Source organism: Ambystoma mexicanum, chromosome 5p (genome assembly GCF_040938575.1).
Source record: "Ambystoma mexicanum isolate Mex_15411 chromosome 5p, UKY_AmexF1_1, whole genome shotgun sequence".
NCBI lineage: Eukaryota > Metazoa > Chordata > Amphibia > Caudata > Ambystomatidae > Ambystoma > Ambystoma mexicanum.
This window is the reverse complement of record NC_090930.1, coordinates 837,353,169-837,371,338: the sequence shown is the minus strand read 5'-3', so window position 1 is coordinate 837,371,338 and position 18,170 is coordinate 837,353,169. Positions and strand designations below refer to the sequence as shown.

Sequence of the window (18,170 nt, the reverse complement as noted above, 5' to 3'; positions counted from 1 at the left end):
GATAGAACATTGGATTGGGCAGCTGAACTCCACTAATGCCTCAATTACTTCCATAACCCCCCCAGTCTTGGACATACCACTCTATTATCGTTTTCACTCGCTGTTAAAATCCCCACCCATCCTCACGAGGCATAAAAAGAACAGAACGGAGGACAAACTCCTACCGTTAATACTACCCACCCATAACTCGCTGCCAGTCTCCAACAACCTTACCATGATAGTTGACGAATATAACCATACCCTGTCCAAAGCACTGGAAAGTATTGGTCCTCTAAAGAGGAGGAAAAGCAAACCTAGAGCCCACCTGACCTCTTGGTTTACCCCACACCTCAAATCACTAAGCTGAAAAAAGAAGATGCAAAGGCATCTTGAGACACCAACCCACCGCCGGAAATAAAACCAACCTTCCCAATATATCGGCTCTATGCAAGAAATATTACTTACCAAACAAGAAACCTATAACCAGATTATCCAAGCAAATTCTAGTACAAAGGAACTCTTTGTGATCTTAAAAGAACTGGAAGCACCCATACCCACTACTGACAATTGTGTCAAGGATAAAATATGGTGCACAAATATACAGAACGCCCTAACAAATTCTCCCTTCTTCAGAACAAGATTGCCGACAAAAAAGCGAACCTAGGCAACTCAGACTCTCCTGCCAGTACCCCTACACATTCCACTAAACCTGCCAAACGATTCAGTTTTGCTAGAGTCTCTACCCTAGAAGTGGAGAAAATCATATCCCTTAAGCCATCTAATTGCCAGGGAGACCTGTGCCCAGCCCAAATCATCAAAGGGGCTGCGAGAGACCTTGCACCTTTTATAACAAACCTTATCAATGCATCCTTCTCATCTGGCACCATATCCAACAACTTAAAGGAATCTTGGGTCCTCCCCCTAATCAAATAACCCCTTGATCCATCTACCCCCACCAACTACAGACCCCTTACAACAGTGCCTTTTCTATTCAAAATTCTTGACCGAGTGGCATACCTCCAGATGCAGGAGTATTTGGAGTCTAATCAGCTCTTGGGTATCCGTCAATCAGGTTTCAGGCCACAACATGGCACTGAAACTGCATCAATTGATCTCAAAACCCGAATCGCTGTACTTAAAGACAAGGGAATCACAGCTTTGCTACTTCTCTTGGACCTCTCAGCGGCCTTTGATTTGGTAGACCATAAAATCTTATGTAATCACCTTGACTCAGCTGCTCATTTCTCTCAGGATGCCATAACTTGGATACAACCCTTTTTGAGAAATCGGAAAACGAGGCTTTTTTCGCCATCAGCAGCGGCAGACCCTATTCCCATTACATGTGTGCCACAGGTGTCCTGTGTCTCACTCACATTGTATAATATATGTAGCAAGCCTTTATTCGTTGATCTGCTGGAGCATTCGGCAGGTTATTCTGAATGAATTAACACACGTGTTTGGTTTTAGCCCTGCTTGTGTTGCCGTCTCCAGACCGCAAGTCAAACTAATATCATAACCACACTGAACAAAGCTACGGCGGTTTTGTAAACATAGTTTGAGTATCACGTAAGCATACCCTTAGAGTTTTACTTTGGGTTTCCACCTTTTTATGAAGTTGTGTGCTATACACGTCTCCCAGATCTTTGGAGTTGGTGGTTAAAAGTGGATTTGTTGTCTCTTTACTACTGCTGGTGCAATGACGTTTAGTAATACCGCTGCAAATAGATGATGCATGTATACTAAATGAAGACATAACACTGTCGGAAATCCAGATTCCACCATTGTGCCTAAGCCCAATTATAAGGTGTCCTGACTCCACTGCAACACAGATCATTTAGAGTGTTTGCAATGGATTCACCTCCACGAAAGCATTCTGGTGCTGGCTCCCTTGCAAAACCAAGATTATTATTTATAAGTGAATGCGTACACCATCGTCTCTTCCTGTGAATCACCCATTTGTCCAGACACCCAGCAAGGGACGGTTTACTGTGGCAACTCGCCGAACGGTGTGAACTCTGCAGTGCGACCATGAATTCAGCGTGCAGCGGACTTCTTACTTTCCTGACAAACGAAAACGAAGGAGGACGTCCTTCAGTGCAACACGGAAGCTGCCTGGAGGCAGTTCCCATTGGCTTCATAGCTTGTGACACACCCCCACTCATCCCTCCCATACACCGTATTTACCCAAGGTGCAGCGCACCTCGAAGGACAGCAAAGGACTGTTTACTGTAAGCGGTTGGCTACACTACGCTAGCTATATCGCAGGAAGGCATCTTCATATTGAATATAGTTTGAGACTAACACGGAAAAAAGGTACCGCTACAATACAGTTGTCAAAAAGTTTGCTTGCTTTTGTAAACAAAAAGTGTAATAATGAAGAGTAAAAAATCTAAACTTCCTATTGTTATGAAAGATCCGCGAGCAGACTTTTTTGCAGCGGTCTCAACGTGCAGAGCAAGTCTAGCGCGGGCAGCTGCGCTGCCACTCCCCCCCCTCACCCCCAAACAGACTGATGAAGAAGAATTACTAGCATGTGTCATTAACTGCTCAAACAATTTGAAAATAAGTGAAGACAAGGTGACCGAAGGGTTACAACTGAATGGCATTTCACAATCCTAGTTTGCTGATCTGACTGACCTACCGCAAAAAGAGGTTTTGAAAGGCTTGTGGAAAGATTTAGTCAGCACTCAAGGGGAAGCCGTTACGATTGAGCAGCTGTATGATGACACACCTAGTGTGTTCAGAACAACTGACAGACACGTTTCAACTTAACGATACTTCGGAATCAGTAGCTACAACTAGAATAGACTCTAATATCGAACTACTACTGGATAAATCAGATAACACTGACATCTGTACTCTGATGGGGATTTTTAACCGCCTAATTTTAAGTGAACTAAAAAGACAAACGGACTTACTAATACAAATTAACATCTGTCCAGCAGGTACCTGCAAAGTTTAACGACATTTTATCCAAAACAGCAGTAAATCCAGTAGTAAAATTATCAACTAGCAAAAGGTCACAGGACATTCCTGTGGATCTGGAAAAAATATCCATACCAATAGTTATTGTAATTGAAGACTCGCAGAAACAGGATAACCCTTTTGAAATAAACCCAGCAAGGACCAAGACATCGGTACTGGCGACTGAACATAGCTCCCCTCCAAGTATTGATAAACTAGGAGGAGAACTAAATCAAAATAAATAAAAAATAAAAACAACCTAATACAGATGGAAAACAAAAAATCTAAGACATCACGCAAATATTTAAGAGATGTCAACTTTAAAAATATGATAGAAGCTGAACGTCAAGACCCGACAGGTCCAGACAATATGAAACACGAAGAAACAGACATTCATGAGGCCTCAAACGTAAGTGGTGTCACACGCAATGAGACTAGACTTAATCAGTACCAGTTACAAGAAGGATATCATGATGCTGAAAACACCATCTCTGAATCCATGAAAAAGGAAACCGAATCTTTAGACATTGCATCACAGCTGACCTCGTTAAAAACCGGAATGGTTGACTTTTTAAATCTTTAAAGCCAATTCCATGATTCCAGTAGCGATGTCTAAATCTAAAAACCCCAAAGTCAAGGCGAATCAGGTTTCGGTAGGAAACGCAGTAGGCCCAATTACAATTTCCGAGGACAACAATGTTAGACAGCTGTCACATTCGAATACAAGCCTTAAGACTAATACATTTACCTCAATTGCATCTGTTACTTCGCGGTCTATTCAGCAGCGAAAAAACAATGATGTTTATGAACATGAACACCCTGGCTTAAAACAAAACACTAGTGATGAAAGAACTAATGACGAAACAATCTCAGTGCGAAATGATATGCGATCCTCAGATAGTGAAATGCACTACTTGAGGATATCAGCAATAATCCTGAGTCTAGCACTAACAAATCCCCTAACGAGATAGAAAATGTTAACTATAAAGGTGAAGATGGGGCCGAATATGAAAGGATTCATAATGAACATGACATTACTAAGATTGTAAGAAAAGTTTTAGAAGGACAAAATAATAAGCAAAATAAAAAAAAATCCATCTGAACCCACAAATACTCATTTAGTAGAGAGAAATACACAAAAAACTTATGAAAACTACAAAGCTGACAATGACCTTCTAGATCTGAAAAATCCGGCTAGGGCTGATTTGCCAAGTCTAATACCACTTTATTTGCTGAGGGTAGAAAGATAACTCTGAATCGTCACTATATTATGTCTTTATTTGCGACGATCCCTGCGCTTGGAGCTGATATCCCCTGCGGAAATTGTTTTGGTAGACTTTATTCATAAAAAAAGATTTGATTATGTTCGATTGGTAATTCCATCAGCGCTGGTTAGAATGTTGCTGCTAAAAGAAGCCGAAACTTTGCAATGTAAAGGTTTTGACATCTACCAATACATTTGTCCTGACTCTAAGCAAGGTAGCAATCATTCTAATCATGGGAGAGAAACACATTCTAAATCAGAAATAACCAAAGCGTCTGAAATGGCTGATGCATGCTCAGATAAGGTGGAATTGAGAGGCTTGACCCTTGCTCTAAAAAACGCAATTGACTCTTTGAAGACTCTGGTTAGGCCACTTTAGCGATAATGGTAAAGCCTCAATAGCATCCTGGAATTCGAGAGGTCACTCAGTTGCTGTATAATACAGAAGTTACTGATTATTTGTGTAAGTTTGATGTGGTTTTTATTCAAGAAACATGGGCTACCACTGAACTGTCCTGGGAGAACTATACTTGGCAGATACCCACTGCTAAAGGTGAAAAAGGAAGACCAATGGGTGGCCTACTCACTGCTTGTAAACTCACTTTGGATCCGGTAAATATAAATGTATGGGTAGACCTAGAGGTTTTATTGGCACTTACTTGTAATATCAGATTAGGAGATACCCATGCTAATGTATGCTTTATTAATGTTTACTGGAACCCTCTTAAATACACAGAAACTCAATTGTTGTTAAACAATGTAACAACTAAAATTGATGATTGGAGGGAATCTATGCCAAACAATTTTGTTCTAATAGCGGGGGATCTAAATGCTGACTGTAACCTGCATAGTTCTGAGGTAGACACGGTGAGAGACTATTGACAACAAACCTAGACCTACGTCAAACAGACGGAGAGGTGCGATTTGGATGAATTTTTTGGAAATTATGGGGTTAACCAAAATATAGAACGATAAACATACATGGCATGCAAGGGATTATGGTTCGATGATAGACTATCTTTTTGTAACTAATGGTTTGGATCGATCAATGTCGCAACTAGCAGTGGTAGAAATGCCTACAAGTGACCATAACCACCTGGCAATAGAAATTCTTCATATAGAAAAGTTATACAAGCTACGATGAAGAAATCATTACTAAAGCAAAAAAATGTACCTCTGCATTGTATAAAGATTGGGGATACACGTCGACTGAAGACAAAGTAAAAAATCTGGCTGCAACCGGCTTTACTAATTGCGATTACACAGAAAATATGTCAAATCAAGGTAACTGACATTAAAAAAAAGCACACATACATGTGTTTGCTAATCAGACTTTAGTCAAGAAAAAAGAGCTGAGAAAAGAAATTAGTAAGCTAAGAAATGGAACCGACTCAATATCGAAGAGAAATAACAAGATTAAAGTCTTAAAACAAGCATATAAAAACTGGCTAATTGCTCGAAAAGTGATTAGAGATCAGGCTGATGGTGAGAAAATTCTGGAAGTGATTAAGACCAAGGATATTTCTAACTTTTGGCTGTTAAACGACACTCTGCGTACGCAAAAAGAGATTCTCTTTACGCAAATCAGTGAATATGTGGAAACACGTTGTAGCCTTATATGAGGTATCCTGCTCTGAAAAACTACGAAAAACGAACATCATACAAAAAAATGAAATGGTTAATTGGGATCTGGACATCTCCTCAAGCTATATATCCAAGTTGATTGGGAAAGCTAAAAAGTCAAGAGCCCCAGGCCCAATCAATCTATCGCGTTTGATTTTGAAAACTGATGTGCTTCTGTGGGGGAAAAATTTGCATTCATTGTTCACTGACATACTTGTTAATAAACTAATCCCAGAATCATGGAGTTTAGCTATTGTTATTCCAATATACAAGGGCCCTAGGACTGCTCCTGAAAGCTATAGGCCTATCGCGATATCTGACCCCAATTACAAGATCTTTACGTCTATTATATTAAAGGACTTGGATGATTGGATAACAGCTGTAAGGCACTTGATATTAAACAAATTGGTTTTAGGAAAAACTTAGGCACTGATTGTGGAGGTCTTGTTCTGAAAAGTTTGCAAACTAAGGCTCTGAAAAAACAAGGCTCTACAATCTTTGTGGCAGCGATGGACCTTTATAAAGCATTCGACCCGTTGGATCGACACTTTATGGGAAACCTTAAGGAACCTACTGATCCCCGCACATCATCTCGAAATATTATGGAATTATACTCCAATACTAAAATAAAAATTAGACTTAACTCAGAAGGGAAGCTCTCTTCTGAACCTTTAATCCCAAATGGGCTGAGGCAAGGTTTCAAATAAGCTGCCACGTTATTCAACCTTTGTGTGTAGAGCTGGTAATGAAAGGTAAAGGATTGATAGCACCCAAACTAGATGGTATCTCTATAGAATGGTTAGCATATGCCGATGATTTTTTACTTTTGGATTGTACCAAGGTTGGTCTGCAGAGACTGAAAACGCTTTCTTACTTTTTATTTCCAGCATTCACTTAAAAATCAATGCAGACAAAACAACTATTATGTGCCTAGGGCCTAGGTAAGACTTGCAAAAATCAGTCACGTTTAACATGGTCTTGTCAAGGGGAAAAAAAAAAAAAAAAGAACAAACACCTGCCAAAAGTCCTTTCAATATCTAGGATATCACTTCTCAGGTAATGGGTCTGTGGCGATTGTGAAAAGACAGCTAGGAACTAAAGCTGACATGATTCTAAGACAGATGCGTAAATTCGACGCCAAATTTGGTAGATTTACGGCTATACCACTAATTTTAAACGATGTCATGTATCCCTAAATTAGTATATGGGCTGGAATTTTATGAACTGGAAAATACCGAACTGATGAAAAAACTAGAAAGTGTAATTTGAAAAGGTGTTTTATATTTTATTCCTAAGAATATACCAATTGAAGTAATCGGATATGAATTCGGTTTGCAATCATTGAAATCCATCATTGTTTGGAAAAATGCTATTATGGAGAAAATGTTCATTGCCCGATGCCAACTCCTATACGTTGGCTGGAAGAGCTGCAACTAATGTTTTTTGTATGAAACAGAGAATACATTGAAGAAATTTTGGTGAACGCAGGAATATCACCAGAGATGTTAGCAAACCATCCTCTAAAAGTAAAACACATTTTGAAATGTAATGACTGGCAACAGACTTGATGCAGTTGCACAATCTAAAAGCGTGAGCCAAGCATATTCGTGCTGGAAATTTAAACCCTGATTGGAGTTCTATTTGGAAAAATATCCATCACGAAACTTCAGAAATTCTTTTGAGATTCCGCTTCGATATTCTTAAAACAAGGTCTTAAAAAGATGGAATGTGTTAAAAGATGAGTGGAGCTGGTGTAGGTACTGCAAAGAAGAAGGGGTGGAAGAAACTCTGCTGCACCTTATTCTGTTATGTCCAGCATTATTGAAATAACGTATACAATATTTTGAACAATTTCTAATACATCTACAATGTGTAAATACAGAATCATTATGGTTTCAGATTCAAAATAACTCAGTCTTGAAATTAATAATTATTGCCTTTTTAGAATTTCTTTTCTCTGTCATGAAATGTTAAACTATGAAATCTTTTTTTAAGCTACGATACGCAGATTTTAGAAATGTTTGATAATGTAATGTTTTTAATCTTAAAATGTGTTTATGTGGTATTTGTGTATTTATCATGTGATTTCTTTTTGTAAAGGTTTAAACAAACCATATACAAATAAATAAATATTCGTTGATCTGGACCTTCTTGGTGTCACCTACACTAACTATGCAGATGACACAGATTCTCATACCGCTTACAGGGGAATATGACAAGGATATGGCCTTGGTAAATAAAATCTACCTCATTCAGGCATGGATGGCTGCCCACGGACTATGACTGAATGATAAGACTGAGCTCCTTATTTTGGGTACTACATCACAGTGGCTAAAGAGGTAGAAACGCTAGGTTTATACCTTGACTTAACATTTGCAAAACATGTCAACACTATGGCCTCGGCCTCTGCAGACACACGCAAGCTGATTAGAGCCGGCAAACCCTTCCTCTCCAAGGTGAGTTGTACAACACTGGCCCGCGCACTAATCCTGTCCAAATTGGATTATTGCAATTCCCTCTATTTAGGCACCAGCAAGCATAGCCTATTGTCAACAGGATCCAAATCCTCCAGAAAAATGCGCTGAGAACGGCTCAAGGTATTGCCAGGAGAGAGCATATCTCAGAGGCTAGAAGAAAAAACAAATGGCTGTCTACTAGTGACAAAATTCTACTCAAAACTGCATCGCTAACACACAAATGTTAGAACGCCGCAGCACCCAGCTATCTTGTGGAAAGAATCAATAGAATAACCTCCAACCGACCCACCAGGACTGTGAATGCTAATTGTTTAGTCGTACCTAGGTTCAAACTGACAAAAACTAGTGGAAGTAGGTTCCCGGTCAAAGCAGCGCAAATATGGATTTCCCTCCCCCCTTCCTTGAGGGCAGATCAAACCTTCCTGGACTTCAGACAAAACCATTAAATGGCTCTACGATAAAGATCAATAATCATCCCCTGACCGTCCCCAGCGTGATTCATTTTATTCTCCACTTACCCCAAATGTACACAGATACTGTATTGTTCCTTATAGACATATTTTTGCCTTGTACATTCTGTAATAAATAAATGTACCAAACTATGTACCACATTTTGGGCATGTATCCATCATGTATATTGTATTGCTCCTGTAAATATCTGTACATTTCCTCTTTAACATGTGTAACTATAATCTGAAAACATTCATGTATCTATCTTTCTGCGCCCCGATACCCTTGGGTCTAGCACGCTTTACAAATAAACAAGTGTTGGTCCAGTTAAAAGTCTAACTGGAGACAGTATGGTGGTTTCCTTTTTGGAGAGTGGTAGGGCAGCTTAGCAATAAGGATTCGGACAGAAGAGTTTATTTGCACTTTGAAAGGCACCCTTAGCTTTACTTTGAAACAGGGAAAATTGTGAATTTTACTTATTTGACTAAAACCATGTTAAACATGTCAGTAAGTCATCCGTCTCTTTCTGGTTCGCTAGTTACGAGAGGTAATTCTCAAGCCCCCTCTGACATTAGGTCTTACCCATCATAAGGAATGTGGTATTGGGTCGCCCGTAAGGGGCGAAGTCCAGGTGTGCATCTCAGGCAGCCCATTTCTGCCTTAGTGTGATGACTAACTGTTTTCGTGAATCTGTTGTTGGTAGCTAGCCTTTCAATTTTGGCTACAAGTCATTTGACTGCATTGGTACCCAATGTACCTTTTTGGTAGCAATTGGGGTACCCATGTTTATTTAAAATCTGCTCCCACCCATTCACAGGGGCATTTAGGTTCTGCTCTGCCCCCAACTCACTCCTGCTGCTGTGTTCCTGGTACTTTGAGGTATAGGTCTGCTATCCCGCTGAAGGAAATTTCCCACCAATTCCTGCTGTTTGGTCAATTTTTGAAGCCTTAACTTGCCAATACTTGCTAAGTGCAGGGGCTTGGCCTTATCCCAGCATCGGTTTTTTGCTGCAAGAAGTCCAGTCAGGAATGTTTGGAAGCTCCAGATGACACCTTACATCTAAACGGGTCCAGCCCAGAGAGGTTGAGAGTTCTGCACTCATCTTTGGTTTGGGACGTTTAAGGGTGCCAGCATGAGACTGTGCTGCTGATTCCGTTTGTCTTGCTGAGAGCTGTTTGTCCCACCCGGGCAACGTCCCTGTAGCAGAATAGAGCCCTTTGTGTGGACACTAAATGCAAAAATGTGCAGCTATGGAAACCGCCACATGAAGATCTGCTCTGCGACCCAATTGCTCAAATCCCAGTCACGTGAAAGCTTGGTCAGCTGACTGAGGGCACCTCTTCGAACATTCTACCCCACTTCCAAGTGAAAGTCTCGAGGTGTCCACAATGCTTAAATAGCAGATGTATGGACATCCTGCAGAGTTAAAGTGACTACTGCGACCTTGCTCAGATAGCGTATGGTACCATAGCAACCCACCAAGACAGACTTGTTTCAGACCAGCAGCAAGAAATCCTTCAAAACAAGGCTAATCATGCGCAACTTTAGGAAATCAAGGTAGATGACATCCTGTGGCCTTCCCAGAGACTATTTACCTCTATAGCGAGAAGGATCCAACCCTGTATTGAAGTTTTAAAACAGATGTTGAACTACAGACATGATTCAGACTTGAGCTTTATTGAGCTCTGTACTGATTAGTTACAGGTTTCAATTTCAGGTAGATACTTAACCAGACAGACACCCACTACATCACCCTCTTTACATTCAGGAAGCTACTCAGACACCACAAGAAGTCAAGGCTGCAGGGCAGGATTCAACACAATACACCAGTTACAAGTGTGAGCAAAAGTCAAAATGAGTGAATTGGGTCCATCAGAATGGTTAGTGGCGGGCGACAACAATTGCAGATCCTGCCAACCTGAGGATTCATCCATATGGACCCAATAATTGACCACTGTGGCCTCACTGACCAGTGGAGAAATCTTGACCGACTGAGAAACAAGGGAGATTTAGAACACCTTGAGGATCAAAGGCCTGAGAAAGATTCCAGCCAGAACACTCATTGCTGCAAAAGCTGCTACGCTGTCCCAGATCATTTAAACCTCCTCACGGGGCAGAAAAGCTTTTCCAGAATGCTGAAAAATTACCCTGGGTTTATGGACTGAACCTTTGCAAGAACGAGTTCTGCCATTTTCACACCTCGCTGAGGCCAAGCTCATAGCAAATGGCTGGTGTACCAATTATGTCAAGTGTTCCTAATGGTATCGCCCCATAATGCTGTCCAGTCATTTGGTATATATATATATATATATATATATATATTTTTTTTTTTCCAGGTTTTCGTTTAGGAAAAAAAGGGGTTTTTAGCAAAAAAAAAGGGGGTTGGGTTGGGGGGACCCCCCCCCCCCCCAAAAAAAAAAAAAAATTAATGTGTAAATACAAAAAAAAAATTCGACCATTTGTCTTTCGACCAAATTGCGTCGACCATTTGTCCCGTCGACCATTTATTTTCGACCAAATGACCTGTAACCCCCCATAATTTCATGGCACAAAATACAGGACACGAAAATGTCAAATTTGTAACTGTGCATTTCCATGCAATTATACGTGGGGGCGGGTTGGGGTAACAATGTATGAGGATTATGGGGGCCATGGAGGATCTTACCCTCCCGCCATATAACTGCTTTGAAATGTGCAGACAAAAATAAGTAATCTGCTTCAGTATTCTTTTTTCTGAGATAATCACATAGATCAATTCTTAACAGCATACAACAAGCACATTCATTTTTAATCTTTCAATGTAAATTTCATATGGAATATTGCTAACAAAATCAAAATGTTACCTATACAGCAAGTTATGGTCTTCAGCAACAGAATCCAAACTGTCTCCTGATGAAGCTCTGGGAACACGGGTCCGCTGGAACTTTCCAAGCCTGGGGCTATGCGATGAAGTGATACTGCTCTCCAATGAAGTCCTTGAAGGGGACATTAAAGCCTAAAACAAAAATACAAAGTTGTGTCAAAAGGAGTACATTTTGCAGCTATATCCTTTGTTGCAGTTCTGCATCAACATCTCAGTCTAGTTCTGAAGGAACGCAATGCCAAGTAGAACAATTAGTGGGTGAATTGCAGTTTTATATAGCTGCTTTGCTAAAGTATTGTTTAGAAATGCATCATAGGTTGCATTGGGTTTAGAAGAACTGCCTGGGTAGCGGAATACAAAATCCCCAGGGATCTGGACAAACATAAGGGCTTGAAGGTAGGGATCAAGAAAAGTTTCTCAGAGGATACTCCTAGAAGTGGAAATGTACTCTAGGCATTAGAACATATCAGGGGGTCTACAACCTTTGGCTCGGCAGACATTTCAGACCAGGGTGAATGTTCATGGCAGTGGTAATCCAAAATTGAAGCGCTGCACATCCCTGCCTTAGATATTTGTAGAAATCACATGCTTAGGTGCCATGTAAGGTCTTTGCATCACAAGTTCTCAATTGACAAATACTTCAAAAGACAACAAATGCCTGCCTTCATAGGCACACTGTAATATGTATATTTGAAGCTCAGTCGAGAGTTTAACTGTAGCACAGGACTTCGTATCATGCTCTTTTCCATCCCCACATCTGGTTTATTACATGCTGGGCAGGGTCACAGTTGTGGTTTGCCAAATCAGAAAGTATGATTCTATACTGTGCAAAGGTATGTGGAAGGGCATTGTGCCTACCAGAGAAGAGCTAGAAGAGAAGAATTACTTACCTGTAATCGGTGCTACATATAACATTTTGAAGTGGGGGTATTTTACTCCCCATTTTTTAAAGTCGTGAGTAAAATGATTTTTTGGGGAGTACAAATGTAAGTCCAATTCCCAATGGGAGCATTATAAGAGTAAAAATATGTTTTAACGGGAATCTCTTTGTAATTAGTCCTTTGTACCTAGTAATTCATACACATTAAACAATACATGTTTACTTATACCGATCAGTCAGTAACAGTAGTTTCTTCCTGGGGTACTACGTGCACTACTGGTCCAAGCATATACATGAAGCTGTGGGGGTGAAGGAAGGGGCACAAGGTCCTACATGTCAGTTTCCTATTTTTTGTTGGGAGTATTTTTACTCTACATTTGTATTTTTGGAGAGTATTTGCCTATTTTTAGGGAATAAAAGTGGCCAATGCACCCCTTATCTGTAGGGCTTCCTATAATACTATTTCTCCAGCCTTGGCATCTTTTACAGATTCAGATGCTTTAATATGCGACTGCCTGATAATTTGTAACATTTCCCATAGGAAAACAATAGACATTGCCAATCAGGCCTGAAAGGCATTCACTCATGTACTCCCTCCATCTCATTTTGGTCCCCTTTGTCCCCAACCAATGAAGTGGCAGGGCTTAAGCTCCACCCCAGGCAGCCAAATTCATATTATAGGGACAAATAGATTGATCACTGCCAGCATATGGAGCAGCATCACCGGGTAGGTCGGCAGGTGCATGTGAATCTATGAAAGACAGCAATGCTGGAGAAATACAGTTACAGGTAAGTAACAGACTTCTCCAGCATTGGATCATTCACAGATCCACATGCTTGAATAGGTTATGTTAACTAGACTTCTTAAGCACAACTATGACGCTAGGGTATTTTGGCGCTATAGAGTTTCAAAGCCAGAGAAAGTAAAACAATAGAATACCAAGCAGTGGACAGATGCCACCTACTTCACTGAAACGCACAGGCCCTTAATAGTACACAACAGAGATAACCCTGAACACCTTATGCATGCCTGAACCTGAAGGGAGGGAAGGAAGAACAAGGTCTGCTTCTGCCTCACAAACTGGTGCCACAGGACTGCTTGCCCGACAGCCGACTCCCTTCTGGAGTCCTCTTCTAGACAATAGTCTTGGAGAACTTCTGTAGCGTGCTGCATGTAGCCGCCCTACAGATGTCCTTCATGGTCACTACCGCCTGGAATGCTGCTGTAGATGCTCTCCCTCTGATCGAATGGGCAGTTGTTGGGATGTATAAGCGGGTTATCCTCAATCTTGTGGCAGTGGGTAATGCAGTTTACCTCCCATTGGGCAAGGACTTGTTTTGAGATGCTCATTCTTGCAACGGCCTGCAAAGGAAATGAATAGCCTGGAAGACGTGTGAAAAGCACGTGGGAGCTACCAATGTAATTTAAGGACTCACAATACATTTAGCGAGTGTAAGGTGTGTTCAGAACTAGAAGTATGATTGCTGAAAAAAGTTGGCAGCACGACGCGCTCGGACAGTCATCTCGGACACCATCTTGGGGAGAACTTCGGGTGTGGTCTGAGGACTACACGATCCTTCAGCAAAACTAAACAGTGGATCCGTAGATAAAGCTTATAGTACGCTGATCCGTCTTGCCGACGTGATCGCCGCCAGGAAGGCGACCTTCCAAGCTTAGATCGCATTTGTGGCTGGGTTTGTATGGGGAAGCCATGAATGCGGTTAATGTGTTAAGATTCTAGCTCGGAGTAGAAGGCAACAGTGGAAAGGAACAAAGCAACCCTGGCATAAAGGTTTTTACTGCAGGATCTAAGACAAAGGCTGTAGTAGCTCCAGGGCCCCTGGCCCCTGTGAGAATCCTGCTTTACCCAAGTGGAGCAGATAAGGTAACCGTTGGCCTACTGTGACCGACAGCAGGTTGAGCTGTAGTGTCGCACACCAGGTTGTAAAGCGTTTCCATTTCCTTGCGCGTCTTGCATGTGGAAGGTTCTCTGGATGCTCGCATATCATTCCAACATTCATCCGACATCGTAAGGTTGGTGTGCTTTTGTTGTTCAGCAACCAAGCCCAGAGAAAGGGCCGCTGGGTCATGGTGCAGTATTTGTATCTGGTCCCTGGGCAACAGGAGGCGTCAGGTTAGGCATCATTAATTGCCAATTGTAGTGGTAGTGGTTAAGGAAGGTCATTTGCATTGAAAAGGCATTTCCTTAATCTAATCATATCAGCCAGCAACTATTGTCCCAACTCATGATGGAGCACTTCCTGTTCAGCAGTGATTGGCTAGCGACTACTGTGATGCTGTTTTGAATCTCTGGAGAGGTTCTGAACTGTATCATCAAGATCATCTTAGGAATCGTCACAGCGCTCAAGAGCTCCAGAGAAAACCAAAGAAACCAGAGAAAAGAAAGCACATCTCCTTAAAGACCATCTTCAGAAAGAGCCAGAGACTAACCTCAGATAAGTGACAGAAAAATCAAAGTTGTTCTAATGGAAATGCTTTAAAACTTAAAAGAAACTGATTGCAAGCTGCATGGACAGTGTTGATATTTTATCTACTCAAAAGAAGTTAAGACATTATCCTCTTACAGTAAAGGATGAAGTGTTAGTTTAGTACTTGTAGTTGTAAATAAGTTAACCTTCTACAGCATTTAATTAGCGCGCGTGCATTAGCATCAAAAGCTAATGTTAAAACAGCCGAAGTTTCGCGTGAAGGTTAGCACAGAGCGTTTTGTTTCCATTGTGCGTCGAGAGTCTCCTTGCATTCGAGGAAAGCACCTAGCTTCATGTCTTGCGTGTCGGATGAAGCTGAGGAAGCAGCGTCGGGCAGATCCAGTTAGTGTGGCGTAGTAAATACCGGACGAGGCGACGAAGCGAGGAATCAGCTGAGGGAAAAGCCGTGTGCGCGGTGAAGGAAAAGCAGTACTAGAGGCCTTTTCCTAGCGGCGAGTCAGTTTATATAAAAGAAATAATTTTTTTTTTTTTTTTTTAAAGTAGGCGTGCGCAAATTCAGTCAAAAAGTAAGGAAGTGAAAGAAAGTTTAATGAACATGCAGATGAGTTAAACTAGAGACTGCATTAGGACTCAGTAAAGAGAGCAGAGGTAGTATCCCCAATACAACAGCGAATAAGAATACACATTTACATTGGTTACTAGAGAGTTATCTTCCTGAGGTTAAGAAGAAGTCACTATGAGCACAGCAGCGTGGGACTGATTACTAATGGCAGCAAGACGAACTCGCAAGTACCTATTAAGCCTCTAAGCTTAAAGCAGAGGTAGTCAGGTAATTGGTGGGTTTAAATAAAAGGACATTTATAATTTCAGTGTAGGTGCAATTTTTGGATGTTAACCAGAGATGTGTTATTTGCAGGTTATCCAGTGTTCCAAGAATTAAGGCGACCCGAGGAATCCTGATCGTCTGTTATTTTCTCCACTTCCCCCTTTCCCCTGATCTGGTCAATCGAGCAGTTGTACATTTGACTGTTGGGGGGGACTGGTTTGGAGGATTGGGTGGGCTGTCTGCTCCTGCAAGATTTCAGCGCTGGGATAATTTGGCAGTTCCGTTGAGTTAGTAACGTTTGATGAGCTCAGACATATGGACGTGGTCAGCAACATCTGTAGGAGAGTCTGGTACCAGACCTGCCTGGACCAGGCCTGTGCTATTGAAATTATCCAAAAAGGCTTTCTCACCCATCGCAGTACACTGGCTAACAAGGGTATTGATTGGAAGGCATATGGGTACTCGCCTGTCCATATCAAAGAGAAGGAATCCCCCAATTAATCATTTTACGGATACCTGGATGCGAAGTTGGGGTGAATTACAAATCGATGTATGGGTGTCAGGATTCCATGATATTTAGCTAGTGGTACACATCTTAAGAATCCATTTAGGTTTTCACGCACATAATTAAAACACTTTCCTTGGAAAAGCACGAGGGGTAATGTGTAGGATTATCTACAGAGTGAATTTAGATTCTGGGAGTTAGTGATGGGGATTATGAAATGTTTCTATGTTTTTTTATGTTTCCTTAACATGGCATTCAGGAAGCCTTCATTTCCCCTGGGCAAGATGGAGGCTCAGTTTCACAGCAGTGATTGGAGGACTGTAGTTGTGAGGTATGAAGTTGGTTTTTAGTCTACTCGTTTGGCACGTGTGCTGATTTGCATAGAGGTTTCCCCTTTCTTTTTCCAGCTCAGAGCCATGAAGAATTGACAATTGGCACCAATTGTTACTCCATCAATTGAAGAACTCAATTGAATAAAATCAAAAAATGAAACCATGATCTTTGTGGACCTCAATTCTTCACGCACCCGAGCTGGAAAATGAAAGGAAACCTCTGTATACAAATCAGCACACGTGCCGAACCAGTAGAAACTAAAAACCAACTTCTCATGAAACATACAACAGGCACCACGAGCACGGGCCTCTAAGTTTCTACCGACTCGCTGCTAGTGCACCTAAAAAAACCTGAGACTTAAGGCGCGGCAACCACGGTTCCTGGTGCTCCTAACATGTAGTTGTGAGTTAGTTTGGAAGTTCGAAACGGCCTTTCATGCGAATCTCTGAAGATACAGGTCGCAGTTTCCAGAGCTCAGCAAATGTTTAAAGGCCTCTAGAAAGATTCAATATTCTGAAGATTATATAAAACACAAACTACAGTGATCATCAGTGAAGCCAGTGTCTTTCCTTAAAGTTGCAGAGAAAACAGATGAAGCAAGCTATGTTATTTGAGTGATCAGTTAACTTAGTTCTGAATGTGTACGGATAGAAAAGGAAAATATTGAACTGTTCCTTGAAAACCGAAACGCATGAGTGCAACTATCGGAACAATGGACATAAAATTTGAGTAAATGCAGTGATCCGCAAGGCAAGCGAGTGCATGTGTGATTTGAACTAGGAAACAGTTGCGTACAGTTTGCGCTGTAACTTATTAACAGCCGCGTGGTTCTTCTTAATGTGTAATATATATTTGTTTTGAAACTAACCGCAGTAGTTGTAAGGAACAAGTTACTTACCTGTAACTGTTCTTTAGCATGGGTCTGGCATGGATTCACATGCTCACGAACTCCCAGTCAGGCTGGGAATCCTCGGTAAAGAAAAAAAATCAGTTTGTTCAGTTTCTGAACGGTCTTTCTACTAATAACCAATCACTGGTCTCTGGGTCATACTGCCCCAGCCAATGACTGCCCTCGACCTAAGCCCCTCCTCTGGCAGCCATCTTCAGATTTGGTAGCACGTAAAGTGGCAGTGGGACCAAGAAAAGAGCCGCAGAGGGGTTGGAGGGAGGTTCGCATGTGAATCCATGCCAGACCCATGCTGGAGAACAACAGTTATAGGCAAGTAACTTGTTCCTTCTCCAGCATGGGGTCTGGCATGGATTCACATGCTCATGAATACAAGAATACATAGCAGTACACACATGCACAACCACAGAAGGTGGTAAGGCTCAACATTAAGCATCTCTTACCTCCTCACCAGGCTCACCTTCAAGCAAACAGGTTGCACAGCACTGCTTGGCCGAGACTGGACTCCTCCCTGGAATCCCGGTCGACAAAGTAGAATTTCGTGAAGGTGTGCGTCAACCTCCATATAGCAGCCCTGCAGGTGTCCAGCAGGGGCACACCAGACAGGAACGCCTTAATAGCAGCGATCGCTCTGGTTGAATGGGCTC

General features: G+C 41.6%; 1 protein-coding gene across 4 annotated transcripts in view; it reads right to left on the bottom strand.

Annotated features, from left to right (window-relative positions):
- Positions 1 to 18,170, bottom strand: part of ANLN (anillin, actin binding protein) — a 728,409-nt gene that overhangs the window by 419,211 nt on the left and 291,028 nt on the right. For all 4 annotated transcript variants that reach the window (XM_069613260.1, XM_069613259.1, XM_069613262.1 and 1 more), the window contains exon 11: positions 11,602 to 11,753. In XM_069613260.1, coding sequence (XP_069469361.1) covers positions 11,602 to 11,753 — 152 coding nt within the window. The remainder of the gene's footprint in view (positions 1 to 11,601; positions 11,754 to 18,170) is intronic.